The 26768-nt window shown below is 43.0% G+C and overlaps 2 protein-coding genes across 8 annotated transcripts in view; both read right to left on the bottom strand.

Annotated features, from left to right (window-relative positions):
* Positions 1 to 215: 215 nt before the first annotated feature.
* LOC110538101 (uncharacterized) lies at positions 216 to 5401 on the bottom strand. Of its 4 annotated transcripts, none has more exons than XM_021624693.3 (9): positions 5174 to 5401; positions 4843 to 4939; positions 4581 to 4704; positions 4317 to 4474; positions 3960 to 4102; positions 3472 to 3646; positions 2887 to 3026; positions 2100 to 2262; positions 216 to 1811 (listed from the first exon to the last, which is right to left on the bottom strand). In XM_021624693.3, exons 1-9 carry the CDS (start codon positions 5194 to 5196, stop codon positions 1746 to 1748), a joined length of 1089 nt encoding a protein of 362 aa, XP_021480368.3. In that variant the 5' UTR covers positions 5197 to 5401; the 3' UTR covers positions 216 to 1745. The 4 variants fall into 4 exon arrangements, with proteins under 4 accessions (XP_021480368.3, XP_090049279.1, XP_021480367.3 ...); XM_090193153.1 differs by having other exon boundaries at positions 4581 to 4641; XM_021624692.3 differs by having other exon boundaries at positions 5075 to 5210.
* A 3895-nt stretch (positions 5402 to 9296) lies between these two features.
* Positions 9297 to 26768, bottom strand: part of LOC110538100 (insulin-like growth factor 2 mRNA-binding protein 1) — a 59405-nt gene continuing 41933 nt past the window's right edge. The window contains exons 3-15 of one of the 4 annotated variants that reach the window (XM_021624688.3): positions 22552 to 22600; positions 21499 to 21550; positions 20690 to 20753; positions 19245 to 19532; positions 18794 to 18928; positions 18464 to 18586; positions 17491 to 17626; positions 17156 to 17272; positions 16814 to 16930; positions 16142 to 16216; positions 15703 to 15834; positions 15384 to 15497; positions 9297 to 15210 (exon numbers count right to left, since the gene is read on the bottom strand). In XM_021624688.3, coding sequence (XP_021480363.3) covers positions 15046 to 15210; positions 15384 to 15497; positions 15703 to 15834; positions 16142 to 16216; positions 16814 to 16930; positions 17156 to 17272; positions 17491 to 17626; positions 18464 to 18586; positions 18794 to 18928; positions 19245 to 19532; positions 20690 to 20753; positions 21499 to 21550; positions 22552 to 22600 — 1567 coding nt within the window. In that variant the 3' untranslated portion in view covers positions 9297 to 15045. The remainder of the gene's footprint in view (positions 15211 to 15383; positions 15498 to 15702; positions 15835 to 16141; positions 16217 to 16813; positions 16931 to 17155; positions 17273 to 17490; positions 17627 to 18463; positions 18587 to 18793; positions 18929 to 19244; positions 19533 to 20689; positions 20754 to 21498; positions 21551 to 22551; positions 22601 to 26768) is intronic. The other 3 variants (XM_021624689.3, XM_021624690.3, XM_090193151.1) reach the window with 3 other exon arrangements.

The following is a 26768-nucleotide window of genomic DNA, read 5'->3' as shown; positions in this document are numbered from 1 at the left end:
GCTGTCAGACTACGGGGAGCAAAATAATTCAGAGGCCCAGCCACAGGATCTATGCAGTGTACATAGTTACTTCTCTAGTAGTTATAGGGGTGCTGATGACTAGAAGAGCATCAACTTTGATAAAGAAATAAAAGTTGCACTCTTCATTCGTCACAATGTGATTGATTTATTTTTCACCTTTTCTTTAAGTCTAAATATGAAGAAAACCAAAAACATTTTCACCAAAATGGTATGTTATTTATTTACATGCGAGTCGTAATATTGTTACAACAATACATAGACAAGACAACAGATACAGCTAGAAGACAAAACAGAGCAACATTAGAGTCATGAGATATTTACTAGGGATGTGCAGCTCTCCCTTCATGAATGATTCGATACGCATCTAGATAGCTACATGGGCTATGATATGATACAGGAACGATATATTTAAGTCTTAAATGAATCGGTTTGATTAGGGGAATGAATTGATGCGATTTGTTTCTATTTAGTATTTTTTGTCGTTGCATGAACACATTAATTTTCAATTTTAAAATAATATCTGCTAATGATTAGAGCTCAGGAGCTGGGCCTATCTGAGCTGGATCTGTCTGAGATTACTTCTATAAGCTGAGAGTTCCTCTGTTAGTAATTGTGTGTCAATATCAATGATATAGGCACATGAGCTGAGCCATAGGGCCGACTGAGCATCTACCACCCCACTATCATCAGATTAGGGCAATTTATGCTTTTTGTCCCCCCAGTCTTTAAAAACAAATCTGCAATTACCATCACCCACTCATTAACTTGTCATTTTTGCAGATAAAACGTGTTGAGCTTGTACTATGTCAATATTTATCTTCACAAATTAGCATGGCATTTAATATAATGTAGCATTGGATTTTTAACAGTTTCAAAAGCAAATGGTTTAGACCGTTTGGAATTTTATGGAGCTTATCCTGCTCTGACCAATGTATGTGACCATGCGCAGCTCTCAAAAATGATTAAGGTCCTTTATGAAATTACCCCATTCATGTAGAAATGACCAAATATACTGACTGTTTAAAAAAAAAAAAAACTACACAAACTATTTTTTATGGTGACCTGAACAATCTAAAAATCGGAATGATTGAAAACTCCAATCAGCAGTTCGATGCCAGGTGTCCAATCCGGTAGACTACACAACTCCAGTAAAAAAACTATTATACATAGCATTTGGTAACAATGTTCCAGCAAATTACATTGGTTGTCACTCAACTAATAAACCCTAGGATGACATTGTGAAAGCCATTTTCAAAGCATCTGAATGCTGAAGGTGCCGCGCTGATGTACAAACAGCCTATTAGAACAGGGATAGGCCTACCTCTAGTTGGCGCATGGAGCTGTCTCTACCTGCACTGTGCTCACAATTATCTGACAGTCATACGCAGTTAAATACATAAAAGTTCAATAGCCTACTGAACTAAAGGAGGACACATTAACTCAGTCATAACACATAAGAGGTATTTTTGGAATAAAACAATGAGTGAAAAACAGTGAACTGACGATTGTAACATTTGAATCAGTTCTGACCGACGCACACTTCATTTGGATTGGTTTGGGCTCCTGCAGACCCATGCACTAGTATCTTAAAACATTTGAACCAGGACCGATGTATCAGTAAATTGTTACATTCCTAATATTTACATATTACAGAGGCAAGAGCGCCATTTAGTGATCATGGAGAGAAACAGCCACTTCCTCTGTGTAGACTAGAGAGAGGATGGTCAGACGTTCGGACTGGAGGAGAGGAACTCCAGCCACTCTGTCAGAGAGAGGGTCTTCTGGGGAGGCTGCAAATTCAAACAACATGTCTCACATTGTAACGGAATGGAATGTAAAAATCAATATCACTTACATGGTTGTTTGTAGCTATGGATTTCCAATTTTAAGGGGATCTCCAAAAAAATACTGACCCCAGAGGGTAAATAATAACTTCAAGAACAAAATAATTAATATTTAAGGGTAGATAACTAGAAGGGCAAGGACAGTGCTCCATCTTTGCTAAAAAGGTGTTTGCTAATACCATTTCAATGGGACTCAATACATCAATAAACAGGTAATGGCGATGGACGTTTTACCTGTAGGACAGCATTGTCGACCAGTTCTCCATCCCTGCGTACAGAGATGAGTGTAGCTGTGCCTCTGGAGGGGTAGCCCTCCTCCACCCTCAGATTACACACACTAGAGGCAGTCTTCAGGAACACGAGCAGTCTCTGGCCTGGACGCCAGTCTATAGCAAACCTACACACAGGAGAAATACTCACCATGTCAAACACAGGTGTTAAAGAATGAAAACATCATCATGTGTCATTGTGTTTGGAATATGAAAATGTCCACAGATACGAATAAGCTCTCAGACTAATTCTTGCTTAGAAGCGTTGGAGTATAAGCAATATTATGAACATAAAGTGTTCTAGTGTGATTGAGAATGCATTGGAAAAGGTACTCAATACTGGCTGGCAACTTATACTCACCTTCAGTAGAACTGAGTAGTTCAGAATACTGAAGATATTCTGTCAGGGGTCATTAAAAACCATCTTTGTTGGGTTCGTAGCTGAGCAAGTTATGGTTGTTGAGTGCTACTCCACGTTTTAGTTTGCAGAAATTGCTAAGTTTGAGTGTGTTGATCTGATCGACTGTATACAACTGTTTTACATTGGTTTTTGTAAGTGTGTGTGTCTCAATGATCCCTCTCCAAGAGAGAGGCAGTGGGATATAGTCTAATGGCTGCTTTTAATGCTTCAGATAATGTGGTAATGCCATTCAAACAGCAACAGGATTCGATCTCAGAAAGAAACATCATTCCACATCAAGGGTCTCACTTCTATCATCACTGACTGATCTTTGTAGGCACTGTGTGCGTACCTGGAATGCAGGGCCTGAATCTCAGCCAGCATCTCTCCCTGGCTGGTGTAGCACTGCATGACCTCCAGCAAGGCAGCACTGAGATGAGAAAGGCAACCCTTCATTGACACCTCTAACAGCCCTGCAGTACCCTGATACACCTAGAGGGAGGGAGAGAGGGACAAAGTGGGGGTTGTGACTAATGGTGGCAAAAACATGTTATTTTCTCAATAGGTCCCAAAAACAGAGAAATAATGTAGACAGATATCTTACTTGACTAAATCTAACAATGATTCCCATCTAGAACACAAGGAATACAAAGGGGCTCAGGGGGAGCTAAGGAGAAGAGGTGTAGGAACTAGGATGGAACCGGACCAGGAGCTATGGAAAATATGTGTAAGGACCAGAAACCAAACCAGGAGTGTATTAATTTGTCGCACAGCGTAGCAAAATGTTTTGCAACGGAATCCAATTACTCGAAAATGAAAACTTTAAGCAACTAAAACAAGAGTTTGTATTGGACAAATTCAAGAAGGTCCCTCCCTATACATTTTGTTTGGTTCCTAATGAATACCACCCAGGTCGGAGGTCAGCTGTATTGTTTACCTGGAGGTGGAAGTGGTCATCAGGGCTCCAAGTGACAGTCAGTCTGAGGGGCTCCAGCTGGCCAGAGGTGAACCCACAGGAGCGGGGCCTCAGTTCCACACACAGCTCTGAGGACCCCACCGACAGCAGCCTACACTGCATCACTCCCTGCGTCTCCTCCACATAGCCCTGCAGGCTGGTTGACAGGAGACAGAGGTGAGTATGGACTGGAGCAGGGCAGTCAGGTGCCCACCCTCGTTTGGAATTACCAAGGGACTAGGTTAGGGTTTCTGGTTTGATTTTAGACTGGGGAAAATCTAAATGTTTGTCTTTCTCACATTCATTATGAAATGGGACATTGAATGAGAGTTCTAATACCGGAGTGAACAATATGGAAGTGTGTTAGCTCAAGACTAAAGTCAAAGCAAATTAGTGGAGGTGGGAGAGTAGAAATAGGACGTCTCTGCAAGGATGTATAATGATTGGTGGATAGCGTGGATGTCACTCACGCGTCTCTCAGGTGCTGCCAGTCAGCCGAGCGGTCCAGTGTGGCGTCGGTCTCCGCCCTCAGCTGGGCCAGCTGCCCCTCACACACACGCAAGGCATTGTAGGCTGTCTGGAGAGACTCCCCCATCTGCCGGCTGAGATCTTTCTATGGGAGAGATGTGGAAAGACATCACATATCCAAAACATGGCAAAGGACTGATACAAAGTAACCATACAAAAGACCATACAAAAGACCATGTCTGTCGAAAGTCTGCAAATTGTGATAGGACCGTTGCTCTCTTTTTAAAAATTGGAAGGTCGCCATACAGACTAAAGGGTGTGTGTGTGTCCGTGAGAACGCATCATTAGTGCACGTATACCTTATTTTCTAGTGCTGTGACCAGGTTTGTCAGTCGGTCCCGTTTGTGGTGCAGTTTGTCCATCATGTCCCGTAAGGTGCTAATGAGTGCCTCCACCTCCTGGACACCCTCTTTATATTCACTCTTCAGGACCTTCCAGCGGCTGTGAGCCTCATTGCCTGTACACAGAAGACCAGTCATTTCCAAAAGTACTACAAAAGGGGATCTCCCCGACCCCTCGGAATACTATTAAGTGGTACTAAGAGGTGTGTATCTATGTGTTACCGGGGTTTGGGGGACATGGTTCATTAAACAGCTGGTCAGTTGTCTCCAGTCTCTCCAGAAGCTGCATCATGTCATCAAGCACAAACAACTGTCTGCCCAAAATCTTCTGTTTACTACGACTCTCCTGAACAACACAGACAGTACTTATAAATGTAATTAACGCAATGCATATATTTTTCTTTGACCAACTCCAACATTTTGACGAGTTGTTTGGCCAAGCATTTCAAAGTGTCTAAAGTAGGTGAGGTGTTAACCTACTCACAGATAGGTAGGGCACCATCAACTCCGCTTCCCCACCCTCCTGATGCTCTGCCCCATCGTACAAATCCAAATGTACATGGTCGCATCTTTCAAGCAACCTGAAAACGATGGTTCAGAGTCAAACTAAGAAAAGCTAGTTAACGTTAGCAGCTAGCTTGCTTGTCTAGATACTCACATATTGACAGATATTTTTAGGGATTTACAATTAACTAGGCTATTATAAGAAGCCTTACCGCGATTCATAATTTGACGAAAGGCACGATATTACGGAATAGGGTTGAAATACATCGCATAACATTATTCAATTTGAGAAAAATGCTTAAGGAACTTACGCTTGAACAGCCTCAGTAGCCATTCTGGTTTTCAAAATTCAGCGACGGCTGTTCAACGTGGAATGTGATTGGATAGATTATTGTCCAATTAGGTTGAAAGTATGTCTTGCGTCATGAAAAAGGGAGCGGCTTCTTTCATAGCCATAAAAGGCAACATTTATAAGAAAATCTATGTAAAAGCATAGAAATGGTCTGCTTTTTCATTTTCCTATATTTTTTTTCAAATGTATTTATTATCAGCACAGGCTCCTGACTACCGAACTCAACAGTACTTTAGACATAAATACACGCCACAGTGCTGGTCTTAAACAGGTGTGATTTGTGACATTTCAATCAGGACACTACCAAGCTAGCACATTTGGTTCCTTGGAAGTTGTGGGAATGGAAGTGTTTAGTTTCACATTGGTTCTGGGAACGAATTCATACGTTTCCTGACCGGTAAAACTGAAAGGTTTTAAACGTTCTGAGAACAGAAGTGAACATTTAGCTTGTTCTGAGAACGTTCATTTTTAGGTTGCAGGCAGGTTCTGACAATGTTTTTCTATGGTTTCTGAAAGTTTTCCTGGGAAGATTTACTAACGTTCTGAGGCTGGAAATTATAGGTTATAGAATAACTTAACTTTCACTTGATATTTTAATAAGACTTCTAATAACACTCAGTTTGGGTTAACTGTTTTGAACTCCAAGCACAGATAGGTCACATGGAAATTATTTTGCTTAGGCATCAACCATGCAAAAACATATATTTTTTAAATTGTGGCATGGAGTCAGTGATGCTCAAACCTATGATATTCTGTTCTCTGTCCATCAAATTAGTCCACAGCGCCACCAGGATGGAGCTAGCATGGTGTGTGTATTTTAAGAGACCCCATTTAAAAGGAAACAAGCACTCATTAAGATCAGGTGTTGCCAATTAGTGTGCTCGGCTAACGCACAGAAACACACTTAGTAAGACAGATGATAGAGACTTTTGTTGGAACTGAGAACAGAATGTACATGTTCTTAGAACGTTACCAATCTTTTCTTTTTTTTCTTTTTATATTTTTTTTCTTAATGTTCTGAGAACATTAACTTTAAATAGGTCTATGAGTAAACGTGCAGAAAAAAGTTATGCTGAAGTACTGAAATTCTCACTTAAGAAACTTATGGTTCTCAGAATGTTATGTGGGTATCTTGTGCCCAGAAAATTGTGGGAAGGTTGTATGCAAAATAACCATAGAACAACCATGCTCTCACAAAGCTCTAAGAAACATGGTTCTCAGAATGTTATGTGCTAGTTATTCTTTTTAATAAGAGGAGGGGGTACTGCTAAATTCATAGACTGTAAAAAATACATTTCAGGACCTTGACCTAGCCAAGTGTGTACCCATGATATAATTATTCTATGTGTCAGAGGAACACATTGCCTCAGAAAGTAAAGCATTTTGGTAAACTCTGCTGAGAGTCTATAGGCCTAAATAAGTATTTGTTAATACCAGTGTTTTAGGTTGCTTCTAAGTTATTCCAGGAAAGTTCAATAGCATAGGGTTCCTAGACTCTTCATTGATATCTTTGATTGGAATTTCAAACTCTAGATCGAGACATGATACATGGTGCTCCATCAATGCTCCTTACAGGACACATCACTGCACTCTATACTCCTCTGTAAACTGGTAATCTCTGTATACCCGTCACAAGACCCACTGGTTGATGATTATTTATTAAACCCTCTTCGGCCTCACTTCCCCCTATCTGAGATACAGTTGAAGTCAGAAGTTTACATACACCTTAGCCAAATATATTTAAACTCAGTTTTTCACAATTCCTGACATTTAATCCTAGTAAAAATTCCCTGTCTTAGGTCAGTAAGGAACAGCCCTTTATTTTAAGAATGTGAAATGTCAGAATAATAGGAGAGAATGATTTATTTCAGCTTTTATTTCTTTCATCACATTCCCAGTGGGTCAGAAGTTTACATACACTCAATTAGTATTTGGTAGCATTGCCTTAAATTGTTTAACTTGGGTCAAACGTTTCAGGTAGCCTTCCACAAGCTTCCCACAATAAGCTGGGTGAATTTTGGCTCATTCCTCCTGACAGAGCTGGTGTAACTGAATCAGGTTTGTATGCCTCCTTGCGCACACACTTTTTCAGTTCTGCCCACAAATATTGAGGTCAGGCCTTGAGGTCAGGGCTTTGTGATGACCAATCCAATACCTTGACTTTGTTGTCCTTAAGACATTTTAGCACAACTTTGGAAGTATGCTTGGAGTCATTGTCCATTTGGAAGACCCATTTGCTACCAAGCTTTAACTTCTTGACTGATGTCTTGAGATGTTGCTTATATATATCCACATAATTTTCCTACCTCATGATGCCATCTATTTTGTGAAGTGCACCAGTCCCTCCTGCAGCAAAGCACCCCCACAACATGATGCTGCCACCCCCGTGCTTCACGGTTGAGATGGTGTTCTTCGGCTTGCAAGCCTCCCCCTTTTTCCTTCAAACATAACGATGGTCATTATGGCCAAACAGTTCTATTTTTGTTTCATCAGACCAGAGGGTATTTTCTCCAAAAAGTACGATCTTTGACCCCATGTGCAGTTGCCGTAGTCTGGCTTTTTTTATGGGGGTTTTGGAGCAGTGGCTTCTTCCTTGCTGAGCGACCTTTCAGGTTATGTCGATATAGGACTCTTTTTACTATGGATATAGATACTTTTGTACTGGTTTCCTTCAGCATCTTCACAAGGTCCTTTGCTGTTGTTCTGGGATTGACTTGAACTTTTCACACCAAAGTACGTTCATCTCTAGGAGGCATCTCCTTCCTGAGCGGTATGAGGACTGCGTGGTCCCATTCAGGCATTTGGAAATTGCTCCCAAGGATGAACCAGACTTGTGGAGGTCTACAATTTTTTTTGAGGTCTTGGCTGATTTCTTTTGATTTTCCAATGATGTCAAGCAAAGAGGCACTGAGTTTGAAGGTAGGCCTTGAAATACACCCACAGATACACCTCCAATTGACTCAAATGATGACAATTAGCCTATCAGAAGCTTCTAAAGCCATGACTTCATTTTCTGGAATTTTCCAAGCTGTTTAAAGGCACAGTCAACTTAGTGTATATAAACTTATAACCTACTGGAATTGTGATACAGTGAATTATAAGTGAATTCATCTGTCTGTAAACAATTGTTGGAAAAATGACTTGTGTCATGCACAAAGTAGATGTCCTAACCGACTTGCTAAAAACTATAGATTGTTAACAAGAAATGTGTGGTGTGGTTGAAAAACAAGTTTTAATGATTCCAACCTAAGTGTATGTAAACTTCCGACTTCAGCTGTATCTACTGCAGCCCTCATCCTCCACATACAACGCCTGTTCTGCAAGTCACATTCTGTTAAAGGTCCCCAAAGCACACACATCCCTGGGTCGCTCCTATTTTCAGTTTGCTGCAGCTAGCGACTGGAACGAGCTGTAACAAACACTCAAACTGGACAGTTTTATCTCAATCTCTTCATTCAAAGACTCAATCATGGACAATCTTACTGACAGTTGTGGCTGCTTTGTGTGATGTATTGTTGTCTCTACCTTTTTGCTCTTTGTGCTGTTGTCTGTGCCCAGTAATGCTTGTACCATGTTTTGTACTGCTACCATGTTGTGTTGCTACCATGTTGTTATGTTGTGTTGCTACCATGCTGTGTTGTCATGTGTTGCTGCCTTACTATGTTGTTGTCTTAGGTCTCTCTTTATGTAGTTGTGTTGGCCTGGGTTTAAAAATAAAACAAATACAATATAAATATAGGACAAAACACAAATCACAACGAGACAACACAACACATGATTTGTGTTTTGTCCTATATTTACATTGTATTATTTTTTTATTTTTAAACCCAGGCCCCGTCCCCGCAGGAGGCCTTTTGGCATTGTAAATGAGAATTTGTTCTAAACTGACTCGCCTAGTTAAATAAAGGTGAAATAAATAAAAAAAAACAGTGTTCCACTCATAGAAATATAATGAGTTATTCTAGTTCTGTGGTTAAATTGTAATTTTTCTGTAAAGACCACAGTGGGGGAAGAAGGCAGTGGTGGAGGTACTGTATAGAGGAAAAAAAGACAACACAGCAAACACACAAGACAGAAGCGGGTTCCGGTTTTCTCATCTTTTAATAACACATTCATATCTATGCTCTGTTTTGTTTACAAGGAGTTTAAAACAAGTCTTGATGAGAACTAAAGAAATCAGGCGGGCAGAAGTTGAAAGGCCAAGGCCCCAGAGGTGGAGGAGGGCTGGCAGCAGAGCAGAGCCCGATAGATGGGCCTCTCTCTCCATGTCCTCCTCCTCCAGCTACTCCGGAGACTGACCAGCTAAACAGGTCCTTTCTTTTCAAATGAATCATTCAAAATAAAAATACAAAATCTAATCGTTTAGACATCATGCTGCTCTGAAAAGGTTTTACTGAGTGTTATTATGTTGCAGTTCACAGAGAGAGAATCCTAATGCATTCAAACACAAGAAATACAATCCTATGTCATTTGAAAAAGCAATCAGAAAATAAATCAAACAAAAAAAGAGAAAGAATGTTGAGGCTAAAACGCACATCTAATGAAGAACAAAAATGCAATTGGATAATTAAATCTTGTTTATCTTGTTTTTTGAGAAAAACAAATACTTAAGTTCAATTTTAAGTTCAACTTTCAAAACAGCTTCTAACAACAGAGAAAACAAAATCATCTTTGGAAGAAGTAAAAGTTTTTATTTTCCTTTAATAGACTATGAACTACAGTATATGGAGATGCAGCTACCCAGTTATTTATTAATTTACTTAATTTTTATTTGAGCATTTTCAAATGTTAAACTTTTTCGTGTCCTTTTTTAATTTGACCTTTTACCAATTTTTTTCCTAAGAGGTAGATCAACAAAGAATTTACATGGTTACAGGTATCGTTCCCCTTGATTGAGGAAGTGAAAACAAAGGGAGAGATGGAAGAGGGGCAGAGCTGGAGGAGGACTGTGGGAGGAGGAGGGTGGGACACTGGGCCTCAGGACCCCAAGGTGAGGGCCTATGGGAGAGCTGGTTATCTGAAGGGGTCAAGGAGAAATGTGGAACAGGCACAGAGTGTGGTGAATCTAATGAGGGATAGAAGCAATTTCAGGGCCCTTGGGTTCTCATTTAAGAGAGACCGAACAACCCTGCTCCACCAAAAGAGCCACAAGGGTTTAGTTTCCCATGTATTCACTTTGTTCCAATCCTCAGTGCCCCCTTATCACTCAAACCAACATGTCCCAGGCCTACTAGAGGATGCCCATAATAAACCCAGTCACTCCCCACACATAGTCCTCTCCTGCCCTGCTCCTGCACCCCACTTCACTCTCTGTATCTATTGTTATTTTTACAGTCCCAACTCAAAGCTGTAGAGGTAAAAATTCAAATTAAAAAATAAATTAAAGTGAATGAAAGAAAATACTGTAACATGCACTGTTTGCTCTTGTCTGGTTGATAAAAAACAATCTTATGGCTAAGTCTTGAGGTAGCGTTCCCAGTTATGTGTGAGGTTTGTCTCATCTTTGTAGCACACATCTATGATGTTTCGTTTAAGTGAAGACCAGAGTCTACCAATGAGGAAAAAAACATTGTGGTGTGCATCTTTGTTTCAATAATCATAGCCGTCATTACGAAAGCTTGAATCTGTCGTCAATATGCGAAGCTACAAGCTTTGATGGGTAGTTTCAAAATAGTTTTGTCATATTGTTGTGGGTTTGTTTTATACGTGGATAATCAACTGTCCACATGCCAAATGTTGACCATGAATATAGCTTGTCGACATATCACTCAAATTGCATAAAAAAGGACTTCAGTTTAGAGATTTAGAAAATTTCGTTTGTGGACACAATAGTGAGCCATTCGCTTTGCCACAGACAACGAGCATGGATTTCATGTTATAGTGCTTCAAAGTGTGAGGGCTGAAGACTGAGCCACTCAGTGAACAGACCAGGTGTCATCCATTACAGATAAAACCAAATTCTTATTCTTTCTCTTTTTGAGTACTAAAACTTGTTTGGCACAGTTATTACTTACATCATGTAATGCGTTACATGTTAGTATTTTGTCTTTATTTAGTAGCTGTTTATGAGATCTGTGCATTAAAAACATGATCAGAAGAAAAAAAGGTAATCAACTATTTTTCCAAACTAAAGCAACGGAAACAAATTGAAAAAAGTATATGTAATAAAACTAGAAACATCTGAACAGAAGTGAGAAAACGAACACAATCGAGGCCAGCGTAAGAGAGGGTGGAGGACTCCGTAGTTCCCCTCAACTCCCAAAAATGAAATTATATTTAAAAAAGCTCCTCCTAGTCCTGTGGAGTACAGAAAAGTACAAATAAAATCCTGGTAGTAAGAGAGTGTGAGTAGAAGGATCTTAAACCAGGGTGGTGAGATAGTGAAAGAAGACTAGAGGGGAGGAGGCTACGTGTGTGACGTTAAGTCCACTTTGACTGGACTATATGGTGTACAGTTGCATTTCCAGTGACCTAACATAAATAGGCAATTCTTGTACATCAAACAAGGGTACGCTATTTGTCTGTCAGTCTCTGACATAGTAGATAATAGTCCCTCCCCCGCTTTCCACAAACGATTGGCCCATCTCCCGTCACTCTTCTACACCTCCCTTACTAAATTGCATCAAGTTTAAAAAGTCCTGGAGGTTCTCGGTCATTTCAATATTTAGTTGTTTACGTTATTCAATTAGTGTAACAGTATTTAACCAGATGTCATGTCCAAATAAAGCTTGCTGTATACAAAAAATAAAATAAAAAACTAAAAATGGCTGCAGTCTGAATAATCCAAAATAGTGTGTCTTGGTGTTTGTGAACAGAGCTCTATGGGTCGGAAAGAGACGGAAACTTCTGAGGAGCATTTACCCCACATGATGATGGAGTCATATGCTCCTTTCATATGCTCATTGCCAAGGAGACCTCTAAACATGTCAAGTCAGCTCTTGCCATGGCGAAACAAGAAGTTGCCGTCTCTTGAAAAAAAAATGGAAGCATAAACAGTAGAATAGACTTTCACCTGTCGATGGTGAGAAAGTATGTTTCAAAGCCGCTGGCCAGTCTACTGGATGTGTTCAGTGAATAGCTCAGGCTGTGGAAATGATGCTATCTGGCAGTGTCAATCAGTGACCTGGCACGTTTTACTCTTCGACTTTTCCATCATTTCTCATCATTTTCCCCCCATAGTTATTTCAAAAATACAAAAGTCTGGTGATCGGTTTCCTTTTACATCTAATGAACAGGTTGAATCTATTTATTTGATGCATTTTTTTCAACTTCCTTGCTTTCTGCTCCCATTTTTAAAAGGGTTTTGAACACTCCTCTGTCTGTTGAAAGACAAACCGAGTCCATAGGTTCTCTTTCTACTTTTTTCTGCTTTTTTTTTTACACCCCACCACTTCCCCCGCAAAAAAAAAATGTAACACTTAAAACCAAGAAACAAAAAAAATCACTAACACACCCAAACCCACACGCGATCACACTCACAGATCTGTGAGTGTGGGGAGGGCTGAGGCTTATTGGTCAGTGCACAGAGCTAATAAATATTCACATTCAGTGTTTTCAGAGCAAGGGGACAGATTGAATGCCCTTCAGTCTTCCATCAACATTTATCTGGCACAGCACTAAAGATGGACTGCAACATGCAAGTAAACATTCTGCGCATTAAGATGATGTCATCATGAAACAGACAAGAGGGCCTCGGATACACAGTGGTCAAAGTCATATCATGGGAATTCTGCCTCAAAAACCTATCCTGTCATGCTGTCAGTATTCTAGTTCAGCAGTATAACAAATTATAGCTTGTATGACAAACATATATAATCATAAATAACCGTTTGACCATGTCAAAAACATAATTACCGGGACCTGATCATAACCCACCCCCATGGTGTGGTATGGACCAACATGTGCCCAGAGACCCTCTTGACTAACAGCGCCATTCCCCATTGGCCAATACTCTGATTTTAAAGACCGAATGCTCCAATCATACTTCAGAAGAGCCAGAGGCTGCCCCCAAAGCAGGCATGACAACACATGACATGGTCCTCTATCACCTAGCCATTGTTGGCTAATTTCACTTTCTCTTCTGGGGCATCACCTCCGGGTCATTCTGATTTTCAAAATAAAAGTCACACAAAAAAAACAGAAAAAAATAACCAAAGCAACAAGACAAAACCTAAAAAATGTATTTATTTTTTCTTAAAAAAATAAAAAATATTCAGGACTATCAGCTTTATATAAAACACCAGCAAGCAAAAAAAAAGTTAGGAATACTGAGGTAACAATACCCTGAGGTAGGTTTTTATTTTTAATTTCATTTTATCTAATCTTTTCTAGTAACGGTGAGAGCGCCCCATGCTTCTACCCCTCCTTCATTAGGTGGGGTCTGGAAGCGTCACCAGCAGGCCTTCAGCGGAGGGGGGAGAGAGAGAGAGGAAGCCATCCCCACTAACTGTTATTACCTTTCCATCTAAAGGCAAGGACTGTGGATCAACTCACCTGACCCATGCAGTCGTGGTCCTCAAAGACTGCTGTGTGTACTGTTTTTGATTCCATCTAGTCTCCTAACTCGTTTGTGACCTCAGTACGTGTGGGCCCAATCCTGCTTGGTATCAAATTAAACAATGGATTTCGTTTTTGATGTTTTCGTATATCCAATAAAACGAAATCCAGAACACACAGGGGTTTCCAAAGAACCGGATTGGGTCTAAATTGGGTCTGAGCATGAAAAAGGCAACAAGCAAAATCAAATAAGACCTCTTGCCTGTCAGTCATTGCAGGACTGCTACACAGTATTTCTCCTTGCCCTCAATTCATTCTCCCGAGGGACTTGGGTTAACTCACATATCATATATATATAATATATATAAAATATGCCGTTTAGGCGTGGGCCGCTCGCCAGCGAGCATGGCTAGCTAGTTTACGGTCGTTCTCGTTCCGCGTCTCGGAGCTAAGCCTCTGCAATAGAACTGCAGGACTAGCCGCGGCCTCCACGCTCTTACTGATCTCTCACTGCTCCGACCGCCAGACGCCTATCGGGACCTCAGGAACAAACCGTGTCTCGGAAACGAGGCAGACCTGAGTTTCGAGGCGACCCCAAAAGGCAAGGCGATTGAGCGCAGCATTTCATTACATTTCATGAAGATTCTATTTACAACCTCATATTTTATTTTGTTCTTCTTAGATTTCTATTAAGGAGTCAAAGAGCAGTGTTAACAACTGCGGCCCCTCTGCTGAACTTTCATTGGCTGACGAAGGGTCACTTAATCCATGACCCCGCCCCCACTGCAATGGCTTCCCCGCCCCCTCTCCCGGCTCCCGATCACTGCATTCTATTAATAATACCTCTGAATAAACATTTCTATACATATATCTTTATCTTTAAAAAAACCACCCTTAAAATATAGGACTGGCTGGAGATGGTTAAGAGCTCAGTATGGGTTTAGTATCAAGTAGGCTGGCCTATCCAAGTGTGATCAGGGAAAGTAGTCGCTCTCCATATGAGGAGAACCAAATGACCCCCATTGGTGTGTGAGAGAGACCCTCTCTGAAACACACAAGGACGCCTCTACCTACCACCTCCTCCAAACAACTCACCATTCCCAGTCAGTCGCTCTGGCCTGGCATCTGGTCTCTGTTTTCTCTAAGTTTACTTTGCCTCTCTTTTTTTCCTCTCTAAACTTTGTCCTCTCTCAGGTGTTTCCTCTCTCTGACTCAGTTTGACTCGCGTCTCTCCTGTCTATCGCTGGGTCCGTGTGTCGCTCTCTTTTATACGTCCATTCATCTATCCGCCGTTCGTTTTTCTGTCTGTCTGTCCGGTAAGGTCCCTCTGCCCCATCACTTTCTCTGGGGCCGGGGCTCCTGTGCCAGTCCCTGGGAGGGCCCCATCTCAGACAAGACCTGTGGGTGTGGCCCCTGGCGCTCCCCCTGGCGCTCCCCCATGCCTCCCTTCTGCTGCTGCCTGACCTGCGTAAGAATGTCCCTGATCTTCCTTTGGGCCAACTGCAGGAGAAAACAACATATGAGTGAGCACGTGAGAAGACTGAAAAGTACTGGAGAAACTGTTGACGGAAATGATGAGGAGAGGTTGGGGCCTCTTCAAATCTTGGTAGGTTCTATATAGCCAATTCCTATAGGCAGCTTATGAACGAGAATGAGGACTAGGAGATCCTCACCTGGCTTGCGTAGAAGTGGCCGATGATCTTGACAATAACCTGGTCATTCTCGTCTGGGGTCTGTTCGCGAGGGACCACCACCTCAGCTGCAGTGAGGTTCTGTAGCTCATTCACCTGAGGAATAAAGAAGGTTATGTTAGTGATTTGCACTTAGATAAAACTAACATGACTGTTTATCGTGATTAGTGGTCCTATGCTCGGTTATTCCAACTCAGGAGAGGATGGCCACAAAGGACATAGAGGAACAGAATTGATTGTAACACAAGGTACAAAAAGAGAAAGGGATGAAAAGGACCTAGAGAAGACCCTCTACACTCACCGTCTTTCCGCCTTTCCCGATGACTCGGCCGGCAGCGGCAGCAGCTACCTTGATGTGCGTCTCCAGCTTCACTTCCTCCTTTGGCCCAAAGAAGTTTTCCTCCTTCAGTTTGCCATAAATCCTGCCCTGAGCCTGAGGTGGCAACAAAGAGAGTTTGACATCAAAAAGTAACTATACCCATGGCTTGACGTGTGACTTCAACAGGGATTTGGAGGGAAAAAAGAGAGTACGAAGGAGAGGAAGAGTGTAAGGCTAAAAGTAGGGAAACACAGGTTGGAGGAGAGGAAACGGATGAAGGATGAGAAGGCAGGACAGGCAAGCAGAGACCACACACACAACAAAAGATGCAAACACCAAGAAGAGGGATCCCAGTTCTGAACATGATGAAAAACAGAGGCTGAAAAAGAGATTGTCTTGTCATGCTCCCATTCTACTGTACCTTGAACTGGGCCTCAGGTGGGCCGGTTACAATGACCATTCGCATCTTGGAGTCTGGAGCCTCAGCTGGGGCAATCTGTCAGGGGAAAATATATGAAGGTCAACTTAAACCACATAGATAGAGGTCTGTAGCACATGGGAATATGCAAAACTGACTCCTCAGCCTGAAGTCTCCCCACTTGTGCCAGCGAATAGCGAGCTTTTCGCATGGCGCCGACTGGCAAGATGCTTCAGGAGGGCGGTCACGTGTGCTAGCAAGGCAGAGGTCCTGAGTTTGAGCCAGGTTTGGGCTGAATCAGAAGGAAGTGTTACCCGCTAAACAAGCAGTGTAACGTCCTTTATAGAGACATGATAAGTACAAGTATCGGTGTCTCAAAAAGTCATTGTTTTTTCAAATCAGTTTCAGAGCGGTGATGAAATGCAGCTTGGTGTATTATCTTTCCTCACTGACATTCACTCCTTGTGTGAGCACATTTTTTATTTTACCTTTATTTAAAGGGCAAGTCAGTTAAGAAAAAAATATTATTTTCAATGACGGCCTAGGAACAGGGGCAGAACGACAGATTTGTACCTTGTCAGCTCAGGGGTTTGAACTCGCAACCTTCCGGTTACTAGTCCAACGCTCTAACCACTAGGCTACCCTGCCACCTGTGTATCCTAGTAAATTTCTCACCTTGATTGATGCTCCAGCGAAACGGCTTAGCTGTTTTATATGCTGTCCCTTCTTGCCAATAATAGCTCCTACTGCCTGGGCCGGGATGTACACATGAACTGTCTCCTGCTCAGGGGCCTGTAGGGTGACATGAAACAGTTACAACTATATCACAACATGACCACAGCCCAACCAATATCTGACCCCGCTGATCTAGAGGTTATTACCACACCATAACCCAACCCTGAGACAGACAGAAGTAATGTTTGTGAGAGCTAGCATCAGCGTTTGCAAGCACAGCAAACTGAGCTAAAGCTCAATGACTGGAACCCAACTAGCTTAGATAGAAGCCTGTGAACTTACCCCAAAAGAGCCGTAGGGGGATGCAGAGTTGCCTGGTGGGGGAGGGGGCATGGAACCGGAAGGGGGGAAAAGTCCAAGCGCTCCAAGGTTCAATCCGGGAATCAGATGAGTCTGTTGCTGGAGACAAGAAGCAGGTAAGTGCCAAAGGAACTGAACTGAGAGTGCATGATAGTTTGAGTGCATGTGACAATGACTGTATGTGCATTTCTCGCTATTAAAGTCAACAAATACAGGTGGAAACCTAAAGTGCCAGGGCCAGGGGAAAGATCTATGTGAGAGACCATTGTGTTTTGAAGAGAATTGGAGGCCAGTAACTTTACTGAGCATTGACTCACATTCATGGCGGCCATGTCATTGTCATAGGCCTCACGCACTTTCTTCATGATCTCTGTCTCGGCCAGACAACAGGCCTCAATGGGTCCCTTCACTGTGATGGTCCTCTCTGGGTTGTACACGGTCAGGTCCTGGAGTCTGCACAGGTGCGGAGGGAAGGAAGAGAGGGTGGGAGAAGTGAAAGAGAAGGAAAAGAGGAAAGAGGGACAGGTCAGGTGGAAAAGGAGGAAGATAAGAAACAGGAAGAGTGGGTAGAATAAGAAAGAAGAAGGGGAGAGGAGCAGAGGGAGAAAAAGAACAAGGAACGCTGTTAATCAACCATAGGTGATCATTGGAGACTACACTAATGAAGAAACCACTCAGTACATATAGTTCTATTTTTTTTACCCCTTTTTTTCTCCTCAATTGGTAGTTACAGTCTAGTCCCATCACTGTAACTCCCATACAGACTCTGGGAGAGGCAACGGTCGAGAGCCATGCATCCTCCAACATACAACCCCACCAAGCTATTTTTGACACACTGCTCACTTAACTCGGGAAGCCAGCCGCAACAATGTGTCGGAAGAAACACTGTACACCTGGCGACCGTGTCAGCGCCCTGCACGCCACAGGAGTCACTAGAGCGTGATGGGACAAGGACATCCCTACCAGCCAAACCCTCCCTTACCCCGGACGAGGCTGGGCCAATTGTGCACCGCTTCATGGGTCTCCCGGTCACGGCCGGCTGCGACACAGATTTGTAGTGACACAGCTAGCACTGTGGAGCAGTGCCTTAGACCGCTGCGCCACTCGGGAGGCCCGTACAACTGTACAATTAATCAGTCTCAGTCATTAGATATAGTCATAGGTTTCAATCACATGGTGCATGATCTTTCCTAATTGACCATGGCAGCTCTGCGTAAACATAACCAGGGACCTGTGTGTTTCATGATGTGTGTAGATGTGTGTGTATGTTTTTAGATGTGTGTGACTAACGGGGAGATGGTAATCTTGGTGTCGGTGTCCTGCTCCACTTTTTTCAGGTTGCGCCCCTCCTTGCCGATCAGTCGGCCTACAAAGTTATTGTGAGCCAGGATCTTCAGGGGTACTTCTTCAGCACTGAGAGGATGAGGAGAACACAGTATGAGATTAAACACAGAAGAAAATCCAAATATACCGTTTCCTAACTGTATTTATAAACGTCCACCCCTAGCACAATCGGAGATACCGTTTTTTAATGGGAAAAGTTACAAAATAGCTGGAGGGTCACTTTAAAGTTGTCACACTGTGCAGGGTTGACAGCTGCTTCATGGACACTGCACTCACGTCTTGGTGTCCTTAGCCTCCTGTTGCATGATGTCCAGGATCATACGGCAGGCAGAGGAGCAGCCCTCAGGGGTGGAGTGGATGCTGATTGGCTTCTCAGCTGCGCCGGCATTCTCTTTGCGATGGACGTCAATTCTAGCAGGGACGGAAAACTCAGGAAAGTCAGTTTGGCCATACAGTATGGTGTCCACAAACAGGTGGGCGGGGCACTTTTGGTTTGTTTAAATTCAATCGAAAGCCCTTTGGGTTGTGCAACGCTCCCAGTACCTTTTCATACTCACTTTCAAAACATTAACAAAGCTGGGATGTAAAAGCCTCATATCAGTAATGGCTTTGCTCGGTCTATTCTAGCAACATGTTCTCTTTTAGAGGCCATACCGGTGACTTGCACTTACTTGATCTGGTTCTCTGGTACTCATCTGTTACTTGGTCAAGTCATATTGGTACTCACTTGCTCTGGGTTTGTTTGGTGATGTTGCGGATAGTGGCACCCTCCTTGCCGATGATGGCCCCCACGTATTGGGTGGGCACCAGGAGTCGGAGGGGGATGTCAGCGTGCTGGTGTTTCGAAGGCATGCCTGAGCCCGGGGAACCTCCACGGGGGCCGCGGGACCCGTAACCGGGGCGACGACTGTTGTCCTGGCCACGTTGGGAGTCGACATCGGACGTCTCATCTGGGATGTAGGAGACGCGCAAGGAATTGTTCTCAAACTCGTAGCCGTTCAGCTTCTGGATAGCCCTGGGAGAAAGAGGTGGATGTTACGTTTCACATTTAATCACACATCGACAATATCAAAAAAACTAGAAATGGTCGTTTATAAGGATGACAAAAGAGAAAGAAAGAATTCCTGTGGTTTGTGTCATTTATCCACAAGGTTTTCTGAAAACATTTTTATAATGAGTTTTATATGATTTTACTGAAAGAAAATGGACCTTGAAAGCCAAATGTCTCAAAACAATGCTTTTCTTAAGTGAAACCTTCTACTATGGCCAAATTCATCAGCTGCATGTGTGCCGTTCATCTTTAATATCTTTGATCATTTTTGTTGCAGCGCAGCGCAATCCCCAACTGCAGTCCTACTATCATACCACTAGAGGTCAAGCGAGTGATATATATTTATATATATATATTATATATTATATATATATATATATATATATATATATATATATATATATACATACACTAAATATACAAAAGTATGTGGATACCCGTTCAAATTAGTGGATTTCAGACACACCCGTTGCTGACAGGTGTATAAAATTGAGCACACAGCCATACAATCTCCATAGGCAAACATTGCCAGTAGAATGGCCTTACTGAAGAGCTCAGTGACTTTTAACATGGTACCATCATAGGATGCCACCTTTCCAACAAGTCAGTTGATCAAATGTCTTCCATGCTAGAGCGGCCTCAGTCAACTGTCATTTTTATTTTTTAAACGGGTAAGTTGACTGAAAACATATTCTTTACTTATCTATTGTTCACCTAATACCTATTTTTTACTTAAAAATTGCACTGTTGGTTAGGGCCTGTAAGTAAGCATTTCACTGCTGTGTTCGGCACACGTGACAAATAAACTTAGATTTGATTTGAGTGTTCAAATATTGAAAAAACATTTGGACATAATTTAGCCCTATACGCTTTGTTCGTCTGGTCCTCTGTAGCTCAGTTGGTAGAACATGGTGCTTGCAATGCCAGGATAGTGTGTTTGATTCCTGGGATGTCAAATGTATGCACTCATGACTGTAAGTCCCTTTGGATAAATGCGTCTGCTCAATGGCCTATATTATATGGACACAAAAACATTCAGATGAGCAAGGTGTGAAAGGATATGGAGTGGGTACATTTGTAAGTAGAGATATAGAAAATATAATGTACTATGGGAGACTTACTGTCTGGCATGTTCCCGAGTTCCATATGTGACGTTGACCACCGCAGTCTCACTGTCTGTGTTCACTAAGAAAAGCAGCCAGAGTGAGAGGAGAGGGGACGAGAGAGAGACACGCAAGGAGAGAGAGAGAGGAGAGAGAGGAGGGGAGATTGCATAAGTCAGAGGCTATAAACCCACCTCCTTTCCATTTCCTGAACAGTTGAGCACTGAGAGTTATTGATATTGATTGACCTATGACAGAGCATGGGATATCCCATTGATCAAACCTGATTCGCTGACAGAGAAGGACTGAGAAGCAGTGATTTACCACTGACATAAAGACTTCCCTCTCGCAGTGTTTCCGGTAGACTGGTATACTCAAGCTATTTCTTAATGAGCTGTATTCACAAAGAGAGGTGCTTGGACGACAGAAGGAATGTCAGAACTCTGATCATAAAGCGCCTCAGAGTAGGAGTGCCTCTTAGATCGTAATGACTAAGATTACCTGGACAGGTAGGACCTGATCCTAGATCAGCACTCCTATTCTGAGACGCTTTATGAATCTGCTTTTGTTTTGTAGCTCAGATGGATATGTAAGCAGATCCGGTCAGGTCTCAGGGATAGAAAACAGTGAGTGACATTTTTGCGGCGCAAAAGCATTGAGCAAAGTGCAAAGAGTTACTGTGAATCGCATTATAATCTCGCCCAGTGAGTGTGTACAGGAAGCCTTATCATTGGATTTGCAGGTGAGATGTTCAGAGCGGAGTCTGACTGGTTGTGAAAAGGACAGAATAACTCTATTTTTCCCCAGAGGTAACTTCAGTATCTTACCTTGTTCGCAGTTCTCAACGGTTCCATATTGGGCCAGCAGACCATCCAGCACCTAGCGAGGGGAGAACACAATTTCATTATAGTTATGTTAAGACATTTGCACCTAAACTGGGCTTCTCCAATGTTCTCTTATTTGTCTCACTTGCTACATCAGTGTGAAGCAGTTCCAGTCCTCAAGGGTCAAAGTGTCTGCATCATTTCAACCTGCCACTTAAGTGATTAGTGTTACTGACTGGAGAGAAATGCTTCCCTGGTCTAAATCAGACACTGATGTCCTGTGTAGCTCTGTTGGTAGAGCATGGTGCTTGCAATGCCAGGATAATGGGTTTGATTTCCGGGACCACCCATACGTATAATTGTGGCACCCACTACTGTATGTCGCTTGGATAAATGGCATATGCGGCCGTCCAGAAGCTTGGTTTGACTTCCCTGCTGTTTCTACCCCTGACATTGGGCCTCTTTTTTTTTTATTCCTTGCTGTACTGTGGCTCACGTGCAGGGCTATAACATGGCTGGAGAAACGATACCCTCGTGTGGCCAGCTAGGGAAGTTACACGCTGCGCGAGAGCGCCCGTCAGGACGGAGTGGAAAGAAAGAGAGGGAGGGAGAGAGAGAAAGAGAGGGAGAGAGAGAGAGAGAGAGAGAGAGAGATAGAGAGAGAGAGAAAGCGAAAGAGCCCCGCCTTAGCAGAGACATGTGGCCTGTCTTCGCCCAGCTGTCAGCGGCAGCGTGCGCCGCTCGAAGCCCACGCCAGCACACACTCACACAGACACACACAATAAAGACACAAATGCACATACGAACACACACGCTCATGCCCGCAGCCATAGTTCATCTAAATGCCTTTTACCCCCTTAACTCACTCACATCCCAGGCGGCTACACAGAACATTCTGTTCGCAACATTTTTTCTGATTACTTACCTTTGTTGTAGCAGGGACTAATCTATGTTTTTCCGTCTCCAAGTAACACTAACTGGTTGAGAGACACTAACGGACCATTGATACATTTTGATATGGTGAAACTATGTCCTGGTCAAACCAGGGGCACTCACCTCCCACTGCAGGTGTGGAGGAATGTTTCTGATCTGGAGTTTCCTGGTCCTAGGAGAGAGTGAAAGAGAGAAAGAGAGAGTGAAAGAGAGAAAGAGAGAGAGCGAAAGAGAGAGAAATACTATTCGAAAATATTCAACTCAAACAATCCTGTAAAACATTTACATATTTTATGCAGTCAAATTGATTTGGTTAAACTATTACCTGTTGTGTGGTTATACTATATTATACAATGGGTGGTTATAATCCTGAATGCTGATTGGATGAAACCTCATTCCAGCCGGTGTTTATTCCACAAGTTACCACCGGCTAAATCTATGACATCAAAATGCCTATTTACTCAGTTCCATCTGACTGCGTAATCCACTGTCTCATCTCCCCAGCCAGGCAATTTATATACTCGATCTCCACTATAAAAAGCATCTAGACATTATCTTAGATTTCTTTTAGACTAACATTTAGTTTTCAACAGTGGAGATTTGTATGAACCTCGCTGTCTGTCTCTCCAACATTTGCAAAATTTTTCAATATTGAAATTCAATCTCCAGCTGTCCCATAATAATGAACGTGTCGGGAGTCGGGACAAGACAGACAAGCAGGCTGCGTTTCTCAGCCAGTCTAAATCATGAATCAGCTGGCATCATTTTTTATAGATATAAACAACTGTCAATTGAAAAAATGTCAAATGAAACGAAGTGCAGCTAGTTTGCAGTCTTTCCAGCTTCAGTTTGAAGTGATTGTGTTGTTGTCTAGCTCCTCTGAACAACAGCGTCCTGATGAGTGACCACCTTTTTTATGCCAGGCGAAATCGTGCCTCATTAGCTCATTGTTATGGATGTATCCAAATAACTGTCACTAGAATGCAAATGCAGTTACTTTGCTTTTATTCTGGCTGCATTTCTTGACATGACTGTAAGTTAGCCGTAGTTGGCTAGCTAGCAAGCAAGGGATAAGAACGTTGCCAGCCAGTGTGGCAATAGAACATTTAGAACGAACGACTGGGTTCTAAATATATCCTCCAAACACCAGTTTCTCGGGCATTATTACTCAATTAACCATCCAATTCGGAATATTTTTTATTGTAAACCTACAATTTACCAAACTGATCAAACGTCATTCTTTATTTCATTGAATCAGCAGCATGATTGGGTTCTCTGGTTCGCAGTTCAGCATCATAAAATACCAGTGTATCACAGTTTGCCTGCAGCAACTGTGAGAGGAAAGAGCATCGGTGTCACTACTCCATATATTTTATATATGTACAACTCCAATACTTTGAGCCTCTCAACTGAGAAGTCTGTGACCATAAAAAAAAAACGATGAGCTCCATTGTACTGACCGCCAATGCTCCATTGAAAGTTATGACAAGCTGTCAAGAAAGACAGACAGACACACACGGTTGGCAGTCTTGTGTTTCAGGCTTAAACATCCTGGTTCAGTACACATGAGCAACGCTGAAAGTGTGTGTGTGTGTGTGTGTGTGTTTCTCAGCTCATCAGCATCTGCCAGCTTGCATATCCCGCTGCCTGTTGCTGGCCTGGACTCAGAGAGAGAGCGAAAGAGAGAGAGAGAGAGAGAGGGAGAGAGAGAGTCAAACTATTACGGAGTATAGTAGAGGGAGAGAGTGTGTGAGGTTGGCATTAAGCGAGAGTGAGTTGACTGCAGGGGAACGCATGTGAGAAAGGGACAGAGTGTCACAAGGTGCAAATAGGAGTGAGAGAGAAAGAACTGGAGCAGGGGGAGAACAACTGCCATAACAACATCAAGGTTCCCCAAAATACAAGAATAAACAAACAAGCTGAATAACTTATATATTGAACCACTCAGTACCAAAGTAGTACTCACAGATGTATTCAAAGATTTGGCCGCAGAGAAGGCAAAGTGGAGGAGATCAGGGGAATATAGAAAGGAGAGAAAAGAGGACAGGGAGGGGTAGAAGGTAGGTATTAGTAGCCTATCCAATTTTCCTGATTTAACCCCTTAGGATCTCTGTCTGGGAGTAGGATGACGTCACTCCTAGATGTAAGGTCGCATCTACCACCAGATTTTAGAGGGTAAGCTGATGCTAGATCTGTGTGCCTAAGGGCAACTGAAACACAGAGCTGGGAATTGGTTGCCAGCGTCCTGATTGAAACTCTAGAGGGAGCTCTAATGATCTATGTGAGAGGTTGTGTATGTGTTTGGTGTGTGTGTAGAGGAGAGAACGGGCGCCAGGGGTCATACGGGAGGGGCAGCTCACTGCTCTGCTGGTTTGTAAAGGGTTAATATGTGGCAATCCCCTGGTGACCTCTGAACCCTAGTTTCCACACCCAGGAGAGACACAACCCAATAAAAATTCCCTGCCTCGCCTCTCGGGCTCTGCACGACAAAACACATGGAAGGGCAAATCTAAGCTCATGGGCCTCAGGTAAATGACATTCTACACATATATTACCATAAAGCCACCCAATACAAACACGGCACAGGTTGTTTTCAAGAGCAGCAACATTCCGAAAGGTTTCAGGGCATTTTGGGGATGAGGCTAAGATGTTCCTGTTTCCTGTGCAACACGGTTGGATGGTAGTTCAGCAATGGGTTGAATGTGCTGTAACCATTAAGGCACTAACGACTCTTTGGCCACATAGAATGGTTCAGTTACTCGAAGGCCACCACAAAGTCTCGAAAAGAAATAGTTTTGGCCATTTTGGGTAAACTTGTGAAAGCCACCAAATCAACAGCCAAGATCATGGCCGAGCTTCAGGCTTCACCACCCACGGTAGTCTATTTGTGAGGGGGGATGGGTGAGCCTTTGAATTGAGATTTAGGCCTGGTGTGATGGGGGCGGGCTGGTCTGGGGGGTTAGGGGAGAATGTGGGATGGTGCAGTGAGCAGAACTACCAAGGCCACCAAGCTCCTGGTACTTTTCCTCCTCGGCGAAAACCCTTTTTCATCCATCAAAGTCCCTGTCCCGCAAATCAATACATCAATAGACGTAACCATCCACCCAACCCCCACATCTACATACTCCCCCACCCAACACTTAACTCACATTTGCCCCTTCAACCCCCCTCAACTATCGGCCCCACACCCACACCAACTGTTAAATTAAATGAACCTAGACAACACTGACCGCCAACTCCCAGGCACCTCATTGGCTGACGCCATGACGACAGGGGAGGGGAGGGGAAGATGGGTGAGTGGCGAGGAGACAATATGGTTGCACCCATTCATCTGTTGTTGTTCTTCCCTTCAGGGGTGGTCTTCCCTCCACATGCTCCAGACCTCACATAGCAAATACTCCAAAAGGAACAAACATTTGAAATTCTTGAAAAACAAAGCTCAGCTGAAGCTTAAGGAATGTGTATGTCTGTGTTACTGACTTTGTCCTTGAGGTAGCATCTAACATATATAGCGTGTGGTGGTACCAACAGGACAATGGGAGAAAGATGAGGGGCCTGGACGCTTAGAAGCCTCAAGCTCACAGCTTTGCGCTTGTGGGGTCAAATGGGAAGGGCCTTTAAGACTGATCAGGAGACTCTATTGGTCTGAAGGTGTGGGGGGGGGGGGGGGGGGGGGGGTGAGACCATAGCATTGTCTCATAGGAGGGGCAAGGAGGAGTTAGTTTACCATGTGAAAGAATAGAATGGTCAGGGAATATAGGGTGGGGTGGGAGAAGCACAGCAGGTGGGAAGAAGAGAGAGGGAATATATATATATATATATAGAGAGAGAGAGAGAGAGAGAGAGAGAGAGAGAGAGAGAGAGAGAGAGAGAGAGAGAGCACACTCTATAAAGGACAGACATCCCAAACATTGAACATGAGGAAGAGTGAAAGTGCCAGGGAGCACGTTTGCTACAGACCTGTGACGAAGAGCGCAGGTGTGTTTGAATGTACGTAAGTGTGTACATGTTGTACAGACACTGTTTGGTTATGCAAGGGAAAATTGACTTGCGGGAGGTTTCGAAAGGTCCTAACTGAATAGCTTAACTCTCTGTCCTCCATTATACTCATGTCATCAATTTTGGTTCCTGTATATCTCCCCTTTTTAGATCTCTCCCGCAACATTTCATTCAAGGATAGGCCTCCACGGCAGGGGTCCCCAATTACATTCAGCCGTGGGCTGATTTCTCCTTGGTCGGGGTGCCGGGACATAGCTCTAAATAATTGATACACTGCAAATTGACCACAAGAATCCTTAACAGATACAGTATTTTACAAAAACACAATAATTTCATGCCTT

The sequence above is a fragment of the Oncorhynchus mykiss genome, chromosome 12 (assembly GCF_057628025.1).
Source record: "Oncorhynchus mykiss isolate SJ-2025 chromosome 12, ASM5762802v1, whole genome shotgun sequence".
In the NCBI taxonomy this organism is placed as follows: domain Eukaryota; kingdom Metazoa; phylum Chordata; class Actinopteri; order Salmoniformes; family Salmonidae; genus Oncorhynchus; species Oncorhynchus mykiss.
Note: the sequence above shows the minus strand (reverse complement) of the source record. Positions and strands in the feature narration are given on the sequence as shown.

Bases quoted from the DNA above. Each gene is read 5' to 3' on its own strand.
- LOC110538101 (XM_021624692.3), bottom strand. From the start codon at position 5,139: ATGTTATGCGATGTATTTCAACCCTATTCCGTAATATCGTGCCTTTCG. The intron at 4,940-5,074 runs GTAAGGCTTCTT...CATCGTTTTCAG, and splicing joins TCGTCAAATTATGAATCGCG to GTTGCTTGAAAGATGCGACC. The intron at 4,103-4,316 runs GTATACGTGCAC...TCTCTCCCATAG, and splicing joins TCACAGCACTAGAAAATAAG to AAAGATCTCAGCCGGCAGAT.